This window comes from Echiichthys vipera, assembly GCF_963691815.1.
Source record: "Echiichthys vipera genome assembly, chromosome: 6".
In the NCBI taxonomy this organism is placed as follows: Eukaryota; Metazoa; Chordata; class Actinopteri; order Perciformes; family Trachinidae; genus Echiichthys; species Echiichthys vipera.
Window position 1 is genome coordinate 16,945,874 of NC_139831.1, and position 20,013 is coordinate 16,965,886.

Here is a 20,013-nt window from a genome sequence, read left to right on the forward strand (position 1 = left end):
TTGGAAATTCTCTATATCTAACTGGGCTGTAAGGGGGCCAGACCTCAACCAAGGCATCTCGCATCATAAACGAAAGAGAACAATAATTTGTGTGTCTGCCTCGTGATTCAGATCCACTCCGGAAATGTAATGGGTACTTTTTTGGCCCATGCTACACCCTTCCACCAAGTTCCATGAAAATCACGCCAGTAGTTTAAGGTAGTAATCCCGGTGACAAACAAACAGATACACTAATTAAACCAAAAACATCCTTTCTTTAGTGGAGGTAATGATGCTTTCTATCTCATAGAAATGGAATGTAAGTAGACATGGTCAGTGTTGACTTTTGCTTTAATTTGTGAGTCTCCTGGGTGAAAGTCCTGTGTTTGTTGACCCCAAAATAATAAATAGTGCAATACTTTTTGTAGGCATACTGTAAGAACAAACATTTAATGAGAACAGCCTGATTTCGATCTTCTCTTCTAATAAGAACAAACAAATCTCACAAATTGTTGGACTACTTGAAGAATATGTATGAACTATTCTAATTATTCAAAAAAATGTGATGTCTTTCTTTAGAACGAGAAGCCGAACCTGGCAGATATGGAGACCCAGGACCTAAAGCTCACTCAGGCTCAGCCAAGAAGACCGTACAGGATGGTAAGTTCAGGCAGCAATAGCTTCAACCAACATGCAGCCAAAAGTACCATCCTGTTCTTGTTTATTTGACAAATCTAGTTTGGCTCTCATGTACTCTTTGTTGTTGGCCTGTGCTGATCTCAGTGGTGATTTATTTTTCCAGGTTTGATAAGAATAAATGCTCTGAAGGCCATTTAAAGATGTTCCACAAAATACTGTAGAATTACTTTGCACAGTTTAAATGATTCTACTCTGCAGTCTCAGCTGCAGAGCCCATAAAACGCTGGGTATAATGCAGAAGTGTTTAGCACAATTAGTTCTCCACCCGGTCTCAGTGTGCAGAGATGTCAGTGTGGAAGAGAGAGATAACCGAGCGCACAGCTCATCGTCTGAACCAGATACAGCATGGCAAATTCATGAAGATGATCAAAGCTAGCCCCCTCAGTAACACGGAGCTATTTCCAGGGTTAGCTGCAGTAGTAACATCACAGAATTGTAATTTAAGATTTAGCAAGTGGGAAGAGAGATAGTGGATTAAAGATTTCGCTCTTCAGAACACAGTAGCATACCTGTCAGTTCTGCTGTTTCTGCTCGCAGCTTAGCAGAGTTTAACAAGCTAGCGTGGGTGTAGTGGGCTGAAATCCTGCATAGTATTGTTTGCTTGAGATTACCGTAACATCAAATACATTTAAATAGCTTTTTCTCAGTAACCAGAAAGACACAATACAATTAATTGGATTTCGCGGTTTATGGAAAATGTATTCAATGAATTGACTCTGGGTCAATTTTAATGATGTCTTTTATTCTTATACTTGCAAAATTTTGATCTGACTGAAGAATCATGTTTTTATACCTACAGCACATTATATTCATATTTATATAGTTCTAGCATTCAGCTTGACTTATTGAAAATGCAAAGCAGGCATATAAATGTAATCATCTGAACACATATTTAACAATATGCATGATTAATCAATGTTTAAAATGCACAACGAAGTTGTGTGGGGCCTATGGTGGTATAAAGGACTTTCATATTTATTCAATTATTTTTTTATTTACATCTTAGTTAAAGCAGTTCCTTGACTGCTACTTAATTTGAGAATATCTTGGTTTTCACTGAAGGACGCCTTAGCGTAACCCTCTAACAATCCTCCGCGTAATCAACACCAAAAAGTCCACTGGAACACTGACATGGTATGCCCCTAAAATCGGGTTCACACCACAACCAGGCTCCAGACTACTGCTGACGTGATTGGATAAGCTGGCAAATGGAAATCTAAATGGGGAACCAATTGGTAAATCAAATGCAAATTGAAATGCAGCCGATACACACATTGTGTTCTATTTGCTAGATGATTACAAAACAAATTACACATGTTTTGATCTAATTCAGTGGGAGATAAGCTGCATGGCAACATACAGTAATCCACGATATCAAAGCCTAGATAAAGAGCCAAAACCATATTGTGCTGTTGTGAGATTTAGCCTGAATGAAAAGCATTGCTTTCCCAGTGCATCTTTATGTTCTTGAGTCAGTTCTAACTGATGGTGTCTGTGGTGAAGGTTTGGTTACTTTTAGTTATTCACTGCTCATTTGAAACAGTTACAACACTGTGGAGCTATGTTTCCTTTAGTTTTCAGGAAATGATGCAATCCATTAGCACTCTCACCCTCTCTCTCTTATATTTCAGTCCTTTCCTGTGCATCATTTCTGTAGTTGCTCTGATGTTTACAATGTTTAACAAGTAGTTTAAGTTGGCTGTTTTTGGCTGGACTACAGGCCATCGCTATTGAGTGAGTGCGTGAGTTACACCATTGATTGAAGTGAGTGATGTCCATTTGTAGGTTGAGTTTAAGCTTCCCGTTGCTTATTCAAAATAATTGGCATTCTTTGGCTGAAATCATTCGATATAAATGATCCATTATGTTTAGTTCAACAAGTACATCACAGAGTATAATTGTAACTCTGTAAATTGTTCGAGGTGAAGCATATAAACCGTTTACACTGACAAATTGGTGAATGTGTAACGGTAGATCCATGCTGGTCTCCTGTATGAAATGGCTGTATATTCTCACTGTAAAGTATAATTATAAACTATTATAACCTGGTTACGGGTCACATCTCTGGCCTGCATCCATACACTGTTACACTCCCTCTTTCTCTCCTTGCAGTTCTAATGCATTTCTTCCATGATGTTGACTGTAGAGTTGCTCTCTCTCTCCCTCTCTCTCTCTCTCTCTCTCTCTCTCTCTCTCTCTCTCTCTCTCTCTCTCTCTCTCTTTCTTTCTCATACACACACACACACACAAACACCCACACACCCTTCAGCTTCAGATTAATGAGTACCTCAGTCCAGGACAGTGCAAAAACATTTAATTATCTCTGACACCGAAGGTGAGGCAAGAGGCCCGGTCTGTCATCCATGTGTGTGTGTATGTGTGTGTGTGTGTGTGTGTGTGTGTGTGTGTGTGTGTGTGTGTGTGTGTGTGTGTGTGTGTGTGCGCGCGCGTGCCTGCGTGCGTGCGTGTGTGTGTGTGTGTGTGTGTGTGTGAATGAGAGAGGGCAGAGGAAAAAGAGGAAAAGATCACAGTGTGTCAATGAGACAAAGGATCAGGCTGTAAGTCAAGCGTGTGGTCTTTCATTGTGACCTCTCCTGAAATTGACTAAAGGTCAAACTGACACAAACTCCTTGTCTGGCAGCCACTCATGGTCAGTTAGGAGCCTGGGTCTTCTTTTTTTAAAGCAGAAAAAAAGAGACTGCTTGTACACGTGCAAAATAAAATCTTAAAGGGATAGAATAAAACCTTCTAGACTGAATTGCTACAAAAAAAGAATTGTAATATTTTTTTCTGTTTTTATATTACAACTAATTGACAGGTTGGCACTAAATTTGGTAAATGCATTCTCCAGAGGATGAAATTTAGTAACTATTAGTGATCTTTAGTGACCTGCGGTACATCAGCATGTTAGCATTGTCATTGTTAGCATGCTGGTGCTAGCATTTAGTTCAAAGCACTGCTGTGCAGAACCTTCAGCGTGGCTTTAATCTCTGTGTCTTCAGACAGAATGTGAAGTGAATTTTAGAGGTTGCATGATTGCATACAAAGTCAATGGAAAGACGTGATTAGTTACAAATTCATGGGTGGCAAAAATTGAATTTGTGCATATCCCGAGGCTTTATGAATCTACTGCATAAAGTCGAGCGGGAAAAGAAGAGAGACTGGAGGAAGATAACAGAAAGAGACGAAGTTTCTGCTGAGTCCTGAGACCAGTCAGAGGCTGACAAACACACTCCTATGCACACAAGTCGGTGTGTCCATTGTCAGCTAGCTTACAGCTAACACCTGGACAGTCAGTACATTGCCTGTTTGGGGGCAAATGAACAGCATGTGCATGTTCACGCGAATGAAGTCTGAATCACACCTTCAGTCTCGTATCTGACAGTAAAATGTACCAAAAGTTGGGTGAGCATTCCTATAGAGGCCTGGTATTATTTATGAATTGAATGTAACCAGTAGCAGTATGGGCGCCCTCTCTTGGTCAGTTAGTCGACTAATAGGTGTTTACGGTCCAAGACTTCTTTAGTTATTTAATTAGTCATTTTTAGACGGATCAATATGTCTCCATATCGGCATACGTTTTCTGATATGAAAAACTTTTTTACAGAATATATAATTCAGAAAACTTTTTTTTATTAAGTGTGGATTTTTGATTGAACTGACTGATACTAAACATGAGGTTCATTTAGTTTTTTTTTTTAAATAATTATTTGCTTGATTTCAGGAACAGCGCAATTTTAATTTCCCAACACCTAATTAAATACATTGTAAACATTTCCTCCTAGAAAACTGCTCATTTTATTTATTTTTCTAAATGTAACACATTGTGTGTATAATAATGTTATAAATAAAACATAACAATATAAATATTCTTTATTAAGTTATGTGTCTAAGGAAGCAGGTGGCGGAGTCAGGCTCTGCCAAGATGTCACTGAGCTTTTCAGTGGCTCTTCAGAAACCTTTGGATGACGTCACAGAGACTACACCCATGTTTTAAACAGTCAGTGGCGTGGATACAAATACAGACTCCAGTAGCCTATCTTCATCAGCCATTGTGTGTGTTTTCTCTGAGCATGGGTGTTCCCTCCAACCAAGTCAATTTCATGCATATTCTATTGGATTTCTGCTCTCTCAGCTCTCTATGATGATGATTAGAACTACAAACACAGTTGAAGCAGAACAGTTATTTAGACTGGAACAATTAGCCTGTTCTTGCAGAAATGAAGGCCCTCTTGCGTGCACATATTGTCCTTAAGTGCATCTTTGCTCCTTTGCTTTGAAGCTGTCTTCAAAGACTCTCTGAGTATTTGCTTTTATACCGTTCCTTTAAAAATAATTTGCTGCCAGCAACAGCTTCACAAAACATCCTTTTTTTCAGGGCTTTTCACAATAAAGTGTGCGTTTGTTGTTGATTCTATTATGGTTGTGTGGCAGTGATGAATATTCAGTTAGTAAGCGATAGCCAATAGTGAATAGTACTCTCTCTCTCTCTCTCTCTCTCTCTCTCTCTCTTTCTCTCTCTCTCTCTCTCTCTCTGTTAAGATATTTTTTCCTGTCTTTCCTGGCATTCAAACACAGCCTGTTTATCTTCTCCATTCCAGTTACATCCACAATAACATAATTTCGCCATGTTTTCAATAATTAATTTTATGGAAGGTGAATCCGTTCCATCACAGCGTCCTCCCTGAGGCCCTTTGTACATTCATCCCTCCATCATTTCTCCCTGTCATCCGTCGCTCCAGTGCTTCTCACAGGCCAAACAGGCAGACCCAGAGGAACATCCACAATGCAGAGAGGGAAGGAGGTTTTATCTCCTCCTCATCCGTCTGTCTTTCTGCTTTCTCTCGCTCCATCTTGTTTTCCTCTGTAGCCCCCCCTCCCCTCCAGGTGAAAGAAAGGAACCACCTTTTTAATTAGTTTATCAGAGCCTGAAAGTGGTGCTCATTTTTCTAATAACAATCAAGAATCTGTCCTCTGGGAATAGTTGTTGAAGCTCTTGTTTATTTAATTTCAAACGTTTATTTGCTATTAGAAGTAGTGGCTGGGGAGAGCAAACAATGGAGAGCAACAGAGCACAGTGGATAAACAGGAGCACACACACCCATACACAAGGATTACAAGAACACCCCAATGAACCATGTCCAGCTCAGCAGCAATTCATTTGAGGTCACCCTCTACTGTCTGACAGGGCTTGTTTGCAATGTGGCTTCTTCTTTTGGACTCTGACTATCTTTATTATCCAATCACCACACTCCATTCTGGCTTCTGTCCAGTATTAGAGGACACAAGAAGAGTGTTTTATCTTACCTTTCTCTTCTCTGGCCACATTTTCCTCTCTTGTGGCCAGAGTCTCTTTAGGGTCATTAAGGGTAAATGAAGGGAGGACTATTCTTTAGGAGACCAAAAGTGGATGAGTAGGGCAATTTACTGTCAACTTTAATTGTAATAAAAATTTACAGCTTTAGTTTAATGTGCTTTTCTGCCAGGAATCCACTTGGAAGTGTTTTAGTAATTAAATGGCTAGGACAGGTTATGTCCAGGGTTGAATCATCCAGGAACTTTTTGTAGAAGGATTTTTTGCACATTGTGGAAATAAACTGCCATATGTGCTGCTTGCCTGAATAAATAATTATGCAAGGATACAGCAGCACCAACACACTAATGCAGTTAACAGTGATTCAGTGACTGTAGGCTGATTCTACATTGTTCCGGCGGAGGCATGGCTAAAAACAAAAAAAAGGTATTGGAAGCTGAATTGAGACTATCCATTTAAACAAAGTATGTCAAAAAGCACTGATTGTAATTAAGTCCCATCCGTCGCCGCCAAAACAGCGCTCGAAAAATTGATCTAAATTATTCTGCACAAAGTTTGAAAGGAAGACTGAATAAGTAACATATACAAAAGAAGAATAAGCACCCCTTTCACTAGCATGCATGCTGCTTTCTACTGTACTGTTTACTTGCCCTGTTTTCTGTCGCATTTGTGATGTTGAACGTGACACCAGCGACAAAAACAGTAAGGCATTACGAGGAAGAAAACGAGACTAATGCCTTTAAAAAAACCTGTATATAATTTGGGTGCGAAAAGGGTTCAACATACTCCCTGTGATTACAAAAAAAACTACACGTTTTACTATTTTATGAGACTGGCAGGTCAACTGCATAAATCAGATCATTTCATGAAGAACTTTCATTCCAAAATCAAATGTTTATGAAAGCTGCAGAAGTACAGTAAAATCTCTGCTGCATCAGATATTAAACACTTCTATTGTTTAATGTTTGATAGAAAACAGAGTTTCATATTTTTTATGTGACTTTTATATATACAGGAGCACTTAGCTGAATACCAATGGGGTCTCATATGCCAACCGTATGTTGTAGCTCTTCTCTGGCTGGCTGTGTGTGCCCTTTGGCTCCCTGAGGGCTCTGAGCTGTGGACTTCGAGGGAGAGAAGGGGGGTGATAGGAAGTCAATTTATTAACCCACTTCATCCACAGTTGGGGAAACAGTAGGCACAATGTGCGCAAGAGAGCACTATGACTGTGGTATTAGCAGGGAGACAGAGCAAGGGCAGAATGATGGGTTTATTGTAACATGGCCGCACCTGCACAAGACATGAGTACGATGGCGAGAAGAGCTGGTGATTTATAGGACATTTATTAAAATGTACCCTTTACCTTCACATATTCCTTTACATTTTCACACTAAGCTTACATATCCTTTTCAGATACACAGGCATATATTGACATGATTTTCACACAAGCTTGATGAAAATGGCTTTGATCCTCAAGTTTAGCCAGATGAATTATTCTTTTCCGAGACGCAGTGCAACTTTTGATTTCAGTGGGGAATGTATTTTCTTTTGTGTACTTGCTGTGCTCGCTGAGCATGAGCTACCAACCATGGAGTATATTGATTTCTTCCACAGTATATTAAAGCAGATCTGATCAGATGGTAGCTGGATTTACAGCAACAGCAGCACTTTCAAAGCACGCTGCAACACAGCAGTGAAATGCACAACAGCCATGAGGTGTTCATGTCCATAGACTCTGAAAGTCTGGTTGTAAAAGGTTCACAAGTCTGTACTGCACAAGGGGGCTTCAGTCATAAATGACTGATGACAAGAGGTCACAACTTTACCATCCTAGTGTTCATTTGAATGTATAATAAAGGAAGTGCAGTTGCAACTGTAGATACTGCACATACACATATCTTTTACTATATACACGACTGTCCTCCCCTAAAAGCACCAAATATGTAATCTATACAAGCAGACAAGAGCGAAGGAGGAGAGCGTCAAAGTACGGGTAAGACGGAGGTCAGGTGGATGTTTAGGTTTGGGTGGGTGGTTTTGGAAACAGAAAGTCAATGTTGACTGTTTTTTCTACATCACGTACTTAAATACATAACTGAAGGTACGTAACGTGACAAACTGAATGTATTGAATTTTATTCACAAATAGAGCACAGCTTGCATTAACAGATAGGCTTCAGCTGCTTAATTCAAGCTTTACAATAATGGGTTTCTGCTTGCATCACTTGGCTCTAATATTAGGCTCACATGCAATTACTCTCCAGAGTAGGAGGGAGGAAAAAACATGTATTTTGAACATGAACTCTGGGACTTAGGAGAGGTAGAAAATGCGTATAATTTTATTTTATAGTGACCCTTTTATGATGAGTTGAGAATACCGTTTTTCAGTAAAATGTTCAAAACTCTGAAATGTTTTGGAGCACTGATGATGACAGGAAGGAATGCTTGTTCACTTGCAATTTTTGTAAGTTAGCGTCTTGTTGCCAAAACCTGGAAGAAACGTCAGGATGGTTTATTTTGTTAGTATTAGTTTTGTTAAGCATCTACTTTTGGTTTCTGGTCTGTCTTTGTTTAATTGTGGTGTCTTCTAAACCCGTGTGGGCTGGGAAGATTTATTATGCATGACACAGTAATAAATCACATCAATCAATCAAAATGTATTTCTTTAAATCCATCACAGTCGCCTTGGGTAGCGCTAAGCCAACAATGCAAAAATAGATGGTGGAAACAGCTCAATCGCAGCACTGTACCTGAGGCCGACTACTTTGATTATTATCGCAGAGTCTATAGATGCCTTTATGTTCATGTCATGTCATGTTTTCTGTATTTTTGTTTTTTTTAAAACTAAATTTGATGTTTAGATATGTATCAGGGGGATTAGTTCTCCAAATCCTCATTGCTACTTAGATTTGCTATAAATGGTCACGTCACAGGCTATAAATACACATTCACGTAAGGATCTCACACCACAAAATTGAGTTTAGATCCGAACAAATGTTTGAAAATAACGTACAGCAGCAAACTGTGTCAGTTTCAGACGTAGATAGCTGTAGATCTGCCAACCTTGAGGACATTTCTGTTCATTTGTTAATGATCTGCTGTTATCTTGTGCCCTCGTCGCCCTCAGCTGCAGCTCTGCCAACTCTTCCATCTGTCTCACCTCCACAGACTAGTCACCCAGCACCCAGGGGTCATCACTCAACCTTACATATGGCCAAGGACAATGGCTCCGCAAATTGGCAAATTGGTTGTATCTGTGTGCAGAACTGTGGCTGTAACAGCACAGAGAATACACACAAGACTCGTTTCTCCCCATTTTTTCCTCTGTTGTCGGGAGCCAATTTTAAGCGATGTGTCTCCACATTTTCTCCATTAAGTATTGTCTAATGAAGAGTCATAATACTCAACCACACACACACACACACACACACACACACACACACACACACACACACACACACACACACACACATCTCTTCGCACTTTTACATCTTATCAGCAGCAGGCAACCTTGTTAATTTACATAAATCAATCATATTTTCAAGGTAAAATGTGTTTTTGAGTGTAAAACCAAGTTTTACTTGGCACTTTGGAATAAATGGATATGCAATAAGGCATGCCAAGTTATTATTGTTCATGCATATTGACTTATTCACCCGTGCACACACAAATGAGGATAAAGTCATACTTAAGATTAGAAGAGAGGGGAATAAAAGGAGATGAGAGTCTCATATTGAGGAAAGTGAAAGAGATGTGGCGAGAGTGTGCTGCAGTGCTCCTGCATTACAATTGATTGGCTGGTTTAACCGCCAGTGCTGCTCACTCGAGCTTTAAATAGATGGATAAAACTGTCTTTTATCCTACACTCTTCCATTCACCCTCTCTTCCCTGCCTCCTCCTACCCCTCTTCATCCTCGCATTTTCTCCTTTCCTCTCCTCTTTCCTCCTCTCATCCGCTTGTAGATACCATAAATATTCAAATCACGTCAGCCGAAAACGATTTCACATTCAGAGCATTAACTTTTTACCGTTTATGAGAAAGTTTTATCCGTCTAATCATCTACATGTGATGCTCTGTGTACTTGTGTATGTAGGTGCATAAAGAGACGTGCTCATTTGTAATGTGTGTCTGATTTCCAATTTGTCTGTGAGTGGAGATCACACACTGATCCTAAATTGGCCTCCAATCCTGTTAACCAGATACAAACCTCCTTTTTTGCCCGATCCCTCCTCTCCTCTCTCCCTTGCTTTCTCATTTCCTCGTGGTGATAAAGTCATTTTGCAGCAAAGTGAAATAAGATGGCTTTCCTGCAGCACTGATGGATGGAGGTGAGGACAGGCCCAAATAAGAGGGCAATAGAGGCACACAGCAGATCAGACAGCTATCAGGCGGAAGGTTGACATATCATCTCTCTGCATTCTGGAGAATATGAGGGGCACGTTGGCTTGTAATGTGTTTTTGTATCTGAAATGCCTTTTACAGATTGTAAGGAAATGAGTGTGTTGCTGAGTTATGATAGATGTGGGCAGTGTGCTATCTCTTCCCATGAGACTATCTAAACTTCACCATCTTTATTGTGTGTGTTCATTCATAAAGATAAAGGAAGTCCTCCCATATCCTTTGACAGCTCCAGATTTGTTCAGAGTTACGCATGTTAAAAGTTGATATGTGTTAATTTATTCTTATAGATGGCTGTTGTTGAGATTACAGCGTTATGCGAGTGGAGACAAGAAAACCGCCATTTTATGTGACTCTCTGGAGGATTTACCGCTGATAAACCAGCATGTAAACTGCAAGGCCGTGTGTGTGATCAGGTCAGAAACAAGTTGATGTTCACAGCAGACACCCTCTGTGGCTCAAATACAACCCATTAGGCCCCTAATGGAGACAAGGCCACTCTCATTTTGACTTGTACTTAAAGCATGGAACCTTACACTCTGTACGCAGTCTTAATTAACTTGGGATTGGAAATGATTTTTAGTTTGTTCTCCATGGTGACAGCATGTGGTCTCAGTATGTGGTTTAAAACCCAATTTGTCTTAGATCTCAATTCATCAGCTTGTTTGCTTTTTTTGTTCATTAGATGGGGCTTTTATTTTTCTTTATAGTTTTTCCTAATCATTTAAACATGCTTCCTGAAACTACTTCTGAGCACAAAACTGAAAAAAATGAAATTAACTGTTTTGTCTAAACTCCACAAATCTCTTGCAAAAATGAAACACTTCACTCAAAACATCTTCTCTCTTCTCAAAACAGATTATTTCCACCAAAAGCACACCGCTATGTCTAACACAAAACCCACTAAAACACAAAATTTGAAACAGTACAGTGAGAAAATGTTTAGATTTCTGGATGTATTCATGAAATAAGTGAACAAGTACTATAGGATAACAAAGCAAGTATCCACTTGTTACTGTAATACAGTAAAATATTCAGCTGACTGAACTGACTGCAGAAAATAAACTAGTCTTTTGTAGGTTCTCCGTGCTGCTACATTCGCGCCCAGGCACGGCATGCTTGCCAGTGAGTGTTAACTTAGGTCGCACTCACACTGTCCTTCTGTACCAAGCCCCAGGACGTCTCGCGGCTAAAGTCTAGTTCGTTTGACCAGTGTGAGTGCAACCGTACCGCTGCCGTCCATGGCCCATTTGGGAGAGGTGGGCTTTTTTAAAGCACGTTTGCACATGTACGAGCACGAGCGTGTGCCCGTGTACGAGCACGAGGCCTATGGCGGTTCTGACGTCATTTTATGTGCGCCTGTTCGGACATAGAAAAAAGAAGGACTGACCATGCACGGATATTTAAAACAATGGCGGCAAAAGGTTCACGTTGGTGTGATGCGGAGGTGGAGTGTTTACTGCAGATTTGGTCGGATGAAAATATTCAAAAACAGTCGGACAAGATGCAAAAAAAATTCAGAGGTCTATGGAAAGATTTGTAAACAAAGCGACGCATTGCGATGACGTCAATCAATGCGTGTGACGTGTTACGGCGTGATGACGTATAGGCAGGCAAGAAGCATTCGCGCCGAGGCCCTGGTAGTGTGAGTACAAACAGGCCTGGCCCGCGGGGGGACAGGGAGGGGGGGACAAGAAGCCTAAAGCACGGGGCACGGTACGGACGGACAGTGTGAGTGCGCCCTTCTTTGACTTCATTTCAGGAACAGGGCCACACCTCAACCACACCTCTAATCACCTGTCAAGCTTCTTATTCCTAGATAACCAATCCTGTCCTGTTTGTCTTGGATTCCCCCTCAATTGCACCCCTGCATCACTCTCAAGTTAGACTCCCATCACCTTTGAATCAACTCACCATGGAGCCTGTACTTCAAATTGAATTGAATTGAATTGTCTTTATTGTCATTATACCAGTACAACGAAATTTACAGTACAACCCCTTAAAGTGCAGAAATGATTTAACATTAAAAGCATAAAAAAAGAATTGGCTAGACCTTTAAAAGACACATTTAAAACGACAGCAGCTTGGAGACAAAAAAAAACAGTAGATTGCAGAGACCCTAAGCATCATGTACCATCATAGGTAAAGGTATTTGCGGTGTTAAGCACTGTTATAGCTTTTGGATAAAAACTGTTCTTAATCTATTAGTCCAAGCATTCAGACACCTGAAACGTCTGCCCGGGCAATAATTCCAAGTTTTGGTGACCTGGGTGGGACGAATCCCTTAGAATGTTTTTAGCCCTACTAAGACAGCGAGAGCTGTACAGTTCTTCCAGGGTGGGGCGTGAGCAACCAATTATCTTTTGGGCTGTGTTAACAACCCTTTGGAGGGCTTTCAAGTCAGCCACTGTGCAGCTGGCAAACCACACACACATGCAGTAAGTCAGGACACCAAAAGTTTTTGAGTGATGATTTATTTATTTCCACCAGCCATGATATTTTCCACAGAAGTCAGACCACAGCCAAACTTCCTGACAGAGCTGATTGCACTCTGTGTGAACATACCTCAACCTTATGGGCACCTCCACTTAAGCTCCCCAAATGAGATATCTTCAACTCTGGCATTATCTGAGACCTCTTCCATCTGTAAGAGCCAAGAATTGGCATTGCCATAGGCATAGAAGCACAAGCTAGCTTCAAACCTCTCCTCATTCGCCAGCTCCCTTGTGGTTTTCAGCAATCGACCATGGCGCATTGGGGGCACCCTCCCTCTCGCAAAAGCCGCCCTCATATCCACAATCTGAACCTGACATTAGAGACTGGATCGTGGCCTGTCTCCAAAGTGCTCCAAAAGGGAAATAAGTCCCTTTAAATGCATGCTTCACAAAACCTCCATGCACGCACATCCTTTCATTGCCCACACCTTCCTTCAGACGTATGCAGCAATATGGCCTATGCTCCCCGGCTACATCTCAGCCAACAGCAACAAGAGCCTCACACAACGACCCAGGGTGCCCCGCCACGGGGTAACCAAGTTGGCTCTCCTCAGCCTCCTCCTTCATGTCCTACTAGTCTATCCTTTTCCCCTCCCTCCTCAACCCCACCCCAATCCCTCTCCAATATCCAAATGTTTTTGACATTACTATTAATACTTCTGATTATTTCATTATGCTACATTTTACCATATATCTACATTTTCTGTGTAACTTCCTATTTGACTATGACTATTTGAATATCCGTTTGTTGGCAAGATATTCAGTTTTAATTTATGCCACTGATCATTTCAAGAAAAACCACTCCTACATTCACAACAATCTCAAAAACGTCCACCAAACTCGTGCTCATTTCAGATCCATCTGTTGACTTTGTTGGCAGCCTGTAATCGACTATACTCCTGAGAGAGAGCTCCCACAGTGAGTGTCCTCTTTCTCAGCCTTAAATGTACAGTATATGTCCCTGACCGAACAAACTGCTTCTTGTTCATCTACTTCGTCACATCCATTCTCCGTTCATCCATGTCTCTCTCTTTTATTGCGCCTGTCCTTTTCACCTCCTCTCACTTCTGCTTTTCCTTTTTCTCTTTTGTCTGTCAAATGAAAGTGGGTTTATGCTGTTAGCCTGGTGTGAAATGACACAATGCTCAGAGTCAATGAGCTGCCTTGATCTTTTGTCACCCTGGGCACCAGCCAGCTGTGCCTGGCTGCCACAGTGGTAATGTCACTTTGGAGATTGATTTGGAAGAAGATGGGGTTGAAGCTCGGAGAAAATAGTCCTCATTAAGCAGCTCATACCGCGGAAAACTCAACATTTACTTCATACCTCTCACCATTCTTCCTTTTACTCCAACTCATTATTTTTCTTCCTGCTTCAGTTAGTAGAACTTTACAATCTGCCAGCTGGAAAACTAAAAGAACAGCTTGATGTTTTGTGGCATCAGCTTTCAACTTCAGCACTACATTGTGCTGATTCTCCTGCTCTGAATGTTTTACTGACTGAGGTTTTACAGCTCAGACATTAAGTTTATCCCTCATCCCTCCCTGTAGGTCCAGATGCCACCAAGGACCCCTGTCTGAAGGTGCGCTGCCCTCCTCACAAGGTGTGTGTCAGCCGTGACTACCAGACAGCCATCTGTACCAATCACAAGCAGCCAACTCACAGGTAAGAACAATTATGAGATTTTATTAAAACCTGGTTTTGTTATTGGTCATTGGTTTTACTAAGGGGCCTTGTGGCTCACAAGGTACAGAGGCTGTCCATTAATCACAACATTAGCGATTTGATCCATAGCATCTCCTGTCCACATGTCAAAGTAGCCGGGCTGTGTAAAAAGTGCCGTCATCACCAAGTAGAATTACTTTATTAATCCCGCAACGGGGAAATTGAATGTTTTCACTCTTATTATTAATCATGTTAGACACACAGGCCCGAAATACACACATGCACAGACAGGACCTATACATGCAATTAAGGAGAGATGTTAGAGCGAGGGGGCTGCCAGTGACCTGCGCCCCGAGCAGTTGGGGGTTCGATGCCTTGCTGAACAGCACCTCGGCAGTGCCCAGGAGATGAACTGGCACCTCTCCAGACACCATTCCACACTCCATACATGGTCCACACAGGGACTTGAAGCAGAGGATGGTTGCCATCATGGAGTCAATTAATTCCTGATTATGGACACGTTAAAGGGCATTATCCCACATATACCATGCTCATTTATACCCTGCCAAAGAAAAAAAAATGAACACCATTCATTTATATCTCCATGCATTTTGCAGAATCAGAATCTAAAGATTTTTAAGCAGTAACTCTATGGTTACACCTGAGGATTTGACTCAAACTGTACCTGGAAAAATCATTACTATCCCATAAGGTTCATATGCAATGGAAAAGTTAATTGGAACTACTACCATTAACAGTTTTTAATGGACATCCTACAACCAATCAGAATCGAGTATTCACCCAGATCATGGTATAATCACAGATATAGAGCATACTGTGTAATGATCCATTGCATTTCACCATGTTTAATAGCTGTCTCTGGGACCACAAATAGATGTCAAGCACTATGTTCTGCAGACTTCTGAAACATATCCATGCAGCATCGATCCATCATCTGCTTAGCCCTAATGGGGTTGTGGGGGGCTGGAGCCAATCCAAGCTGACATTGGGCGTGAGGCAGGGTATACCCTGGACAGGATGCCAGTCTATGGCAGGGCACATATGATCAGACAAATCAGACAGACAACCATTCACACTCTCACACAGAGTCATCAACTAACCCACAATGACACAGGGAGAACATGCAGACTCACACACAAAGAAGGGCCCCAGGAACCCTAGTGCTGTGAGGCGACAGTGCCAACCACCACACCACCATGCTGCCCCTGAAACATATCATAACTTCAAAATCATGTTAATGAGCAAATTGGTCACATTAGGAAAGGTCATGAAGTACCAAGACAATAAAACAATGTGAAGTATATATTTTAAGCAGTTGAAGAAAGGCCCCAAACCCAACATTGGGTTCAATTAAGCATCAGTGTTATCCATAAAATAACAACAAAATGGTGGGGTTGTGGCTGCTAATCCACTACTTTGTCTCTCCTTAAATATGGATTTATTATTAAGTTAAAGTAAACGTCTATAACTCCACATTACTATGCAAAGTTGAACTTCAATGTGCTTGCCCTCAAGGAACGTTAGACAAATTACACCCAGAAGTATGCAATGTGTGTTAGCAGTGTCTAAAAATTCAATCTGCTTCAGTGAAAGACATACAGACACGTATTCTCAACACTAATTAATTTTAATCAAACTATCTGTTCGCTCTCTGGACTCTGTCAGCACCCAATTTGTTTGTGTTTTCAACCTTGTCATGTTTCCAATTTTAAGGTTTTTCAATTTTTCAGTTCAAGAAGCATTTCCCCCAAAAGACATTTGAATGTGTTTGTCTCTTTCTTAGGTTTCATTGATTTCTTCAAGTCATTAGCTCCAAAGATACTTGGTTTAAATGTTTTTCTTTTCATTGCATTAAGTCCCATTTGCTGCTTAATATGTCAAATTATTCAAAGAAAATCTGTATTTCCCCAACAGTATCATTCACTAAATCTCTGGACCATGATATTATCCACAAGTTAGATTAGTTGCAGTAATTATCATAACACAGATTAAGCATCCTTTCAGAGTAAAAATACAAACTTTGTTTTAATAATGTCTAAATATTAACAACTTCTTCTTCTTCTTGAAATGAATACAGCTCTGAACAGACATCTTGACCCCCCCTTAAGATTATAATGTGTAACTGCCGGCTTGGACATCTGCATTAGCATTCAGCTATGATTCGAAAATAATACAGCGCCTTGCTGTGTTAATTGGTATGCACCTCTGTCCTGTTGTGAGGTGACTGATCAGAGCCTTTCCTGATTAGAGCAACATGGAAACTCTCAGCAGGGGTTGAAGCACACTGGTATATGTGTGTGTGTGAGAGAGAGAGAGAGAGAGAGAGAGAGAGAGAGAGAGAGAGAGAGAGAGATCGCTGCTTGATTCTAATTTGTATTTGCAACATCTGTCCAATCTTCTGTCTGTAGCTGTCACTCTCAGTGAATAATTGTCATGCATGCGCTAATTTCCCTAGCCAAACCAATCCCGCCCGTTAAATCACACTAATAACTTGAACAAGTTCCTGTGCTTCTCTGCATTTATGCAAAGAGTACTTGATAGGAGAATAGGAGACGTACGTACGCAAATGAGGGGAATTATCTCAAACATCAATCCTACAAGGTTTATTTTGCTTCTATTTTACCTTATCTGCCAGCGCCACTTTTTTATTTATCAGTGCAGTGTGCATGTCTAATCTGCTGTGGAAATGATTATGGCTTGGTCGTTGAGTGTGACACTTCTAAAGAACCAAGAAAGTGTCTGACACGCTGCCTGTTAATCAAATGTTGTAGTTTTACAACAGTGTGTAGATGTCTCCCAAGATGAGCTCTTACTTAAAGAGGACAGTTAATGAAAAAAATATTCCTTCAGTGCTTTTTTATGTACATTTGGAGAATAGAGGTATATTCAGGCATTATGAGGAAAATTATGTGCTTTTTGAACATTAAAGCATGTAAACATGTTTTAGTAGAAAACCAAAATACAAATATGAACTTGACCAGAAACTAGGGTAGGAATGTGTGCGTGTGTGTGTGTGCGTGTGTGTGTGTGTGTGTGTGTGTGTGTGTGTGTGCGTGCGTGTGCGTGTGCGTGCGTGTGTGTGTGTGTGTGTGTGTGTGTGTGTGTGTGTGTGTTTGTTTCAGTTAAGCTGTACAAACTCATATAAATATTTAATCGGTAACAGAGACAGTCTGTAGGAGTTTTTCCGATTTACATTTTAAAGCACAGTTGTGTGAAAGAGGTTGTATGACTTTGGTCACTTCAGTGGTTGATGTTCACTTTGCATCATTCGTTGTCATCACATTAGTTTCCCTGTAAAGAGTCTCTACTCGATGGTTCAGGGCACAACGGGGTCTTCAGTGAAAGCACTTGATAGAAAATTGCTGCAAGATTTGGAACAAGCGCATTAACACTTATTATTGAAAAGACCTTGATGGACCTGCTCTGCTTCAGCTGACCCTGACAACCAGAAACATTTATAAAACTTTATGCTTAGTAGAAAAGTGATTCTGCTCGTTTTGGTAATATTTCTGCCTGGAAAGTTATTACTGCACTTTTTCTCAAACATATTTATGAGAGTAATGTTAATGTTAAAATGCAAAACTGTATAGTAGATATGGTTTGGCTCAGCACTGTAGATATTATAGTTTATTCTGTGTTTTCATGTATGTGTGGGAGACATTATATTTTTAAATTTATGGATATAATTTCCCCTTCTCTCTCTCTTTCTCTTAGCGTGAAACCCAGGAAAGGCAGTGCAGGCCACAAGCACAGGCTTGAAGCTGGTGCTCATGGGAAATGTAGGCTTTGCTCGGGGCTCCAGTCGAACCCTGTGTGTGGATCTGATGGACACACTTACTCCTCCGGGGTAAGACATTCCTTTTTACATCAATCTCTCTTTAAGTTTCACATTTCATCACCCCCTCTCCCTCTATGCTTTTCTCTCACTTTAAGCCTGTCATTTTTCTTTTTAGAGCAAATATTATTCATCAATGATTCAGTTTGTTTTGAACCAATACAACAACAGTACTTGAAGAGCCACTGCGTTATATAAATGGTGTAATTATTTGAGATAATGTTTACTTTTATGTCTTTTAGATGATATTTTAATTGTCCTCATCTGTCATCTTCTTTTCACTCTATTTCCCTGTCTTTCTCCTGTCTCCTCCTCCTCTTCTCTTCCTGCTGTCCCATATTACCATATATGTATTGACTCATAGTCTCCTCCACTGTGTTGATTTGAGCTGTACTTTTCTCTGTCTCTTATGCAAATGACTGGGAACAGGGTCAACCATCAGAGGACTTTTCAGCAGCTAAAAATCATCTCTGGATGAGTCGAGAAAGCTCTCCAGCCTTCATCTTCTCATCTGACTCAAGCCCCATTTTCAGCCACTCTGTTCATAATCTCACTCTCAGCTACATAAAATTATGCATAGCTACAAAGTCACAACGTCACGGTTGAGGAGAAAAGAAAGACAAGAAGAAATGAGCAGAGGAAGTTCAGACTGGAGAGTTGATGAGGGAAATAATGTGGCTGGTCTGTCCTCGGTTTACCAGACTGTGGATTCTTATTGACTTCCACATGTATCGTTTTTTGGTTGCAAGTGGTGAATCACAATCCAATACACATGATCTTGGGCTGAATCAAAATCTTTGTGACAGGAATATTGGCAAAGTAGAGATCAGTAGGGTTGCCCCCGACCAAGGATTTTCTTGGTTGACCAGTGGTTTAGAGCGTTTACTAATCAATGCATACATGCATGCATATACACCCCCAAGAATAGCCGGGGGGGCTCGAGTCAATCCCAGCTGACATCGGGCATGAGGCGGGGTACACCCTAGACAGGACGCCAGTCTATCTCAGGGCACATAGAGACAAAAAGAGACAGACAACCATTCACACCTACGGGCAATCTAGAGTCATCAATGAACCTAACACGTGCATGTCTTTGGACTGTGGGAGGAAGCTGGAGAACCCGGATAAAACCCACGCAGACACGGGCAGAACATGCAAACTCCACACAGAAGGGGCCCCAGTAGAGATATAAGTCTGCCGCCTGTTAATGACACCGGCAACATTATTTCAGATTCTAATTCTTAATGTGTCAGAAAAAATCAGCAAGGAGACAGTCGGAACGGGCCGCCATGGGCAGGTAGCTAGGCTAACATTACTTACATGTTTAAGGTGGGAGGTCATGTTCGTCATGGACAAGTGAAGCGAAGTTTTTCTTGCAAAGTTTGCATGTGACCTTCTTGGAGTCATCCTTGTTCTTTTCAGAGTGATCCAATATTTTAGATGTCTTTCCCGACATGATTGGCTAATAATTATTACGTGTCTAACCGCGATGTAGAGCCAAGGGAGCTGCCCTGTTAAAAAAATAACCATTGACAGTGAGTGAGTGTCACGACTTCCTGTATCTGGCCCCTTTAAAAATTAAAAGCCCTCCTGCCTGTCAGGCCAGCCG

General features: G+C 40.9%; 1 protein-coding gene across 1 annotated transcript in view; it reads left to right on the plus strand.

Moving 5' to 3' along the window:
- The window catches only part of spock1 (SPARC (osteonectin), cwcv and kazal like domains proteoglycan 1), a 103,777-nt gene that overhangs the window by 63,662 nt on the left and 20,102 nt on the right, over window positions 1–20,013 (plus strand). The window contains exons 4-6 of the mRNA XM_083914821.1: window positions 559–639; window positions 14,434–14,548; window positions 18,284–18,416. Coding sequence (XP_083770947.1) covers window positions 559–639; window positions 14,434–14,548; window positions 18,284–18,416 — 329 coding nt within the window. The remainder of the gene's footprint in view (window positions 1–558; window positions 640–14,433; window positions 14,549–18,283; window positions 18,417–20,013) is intronic.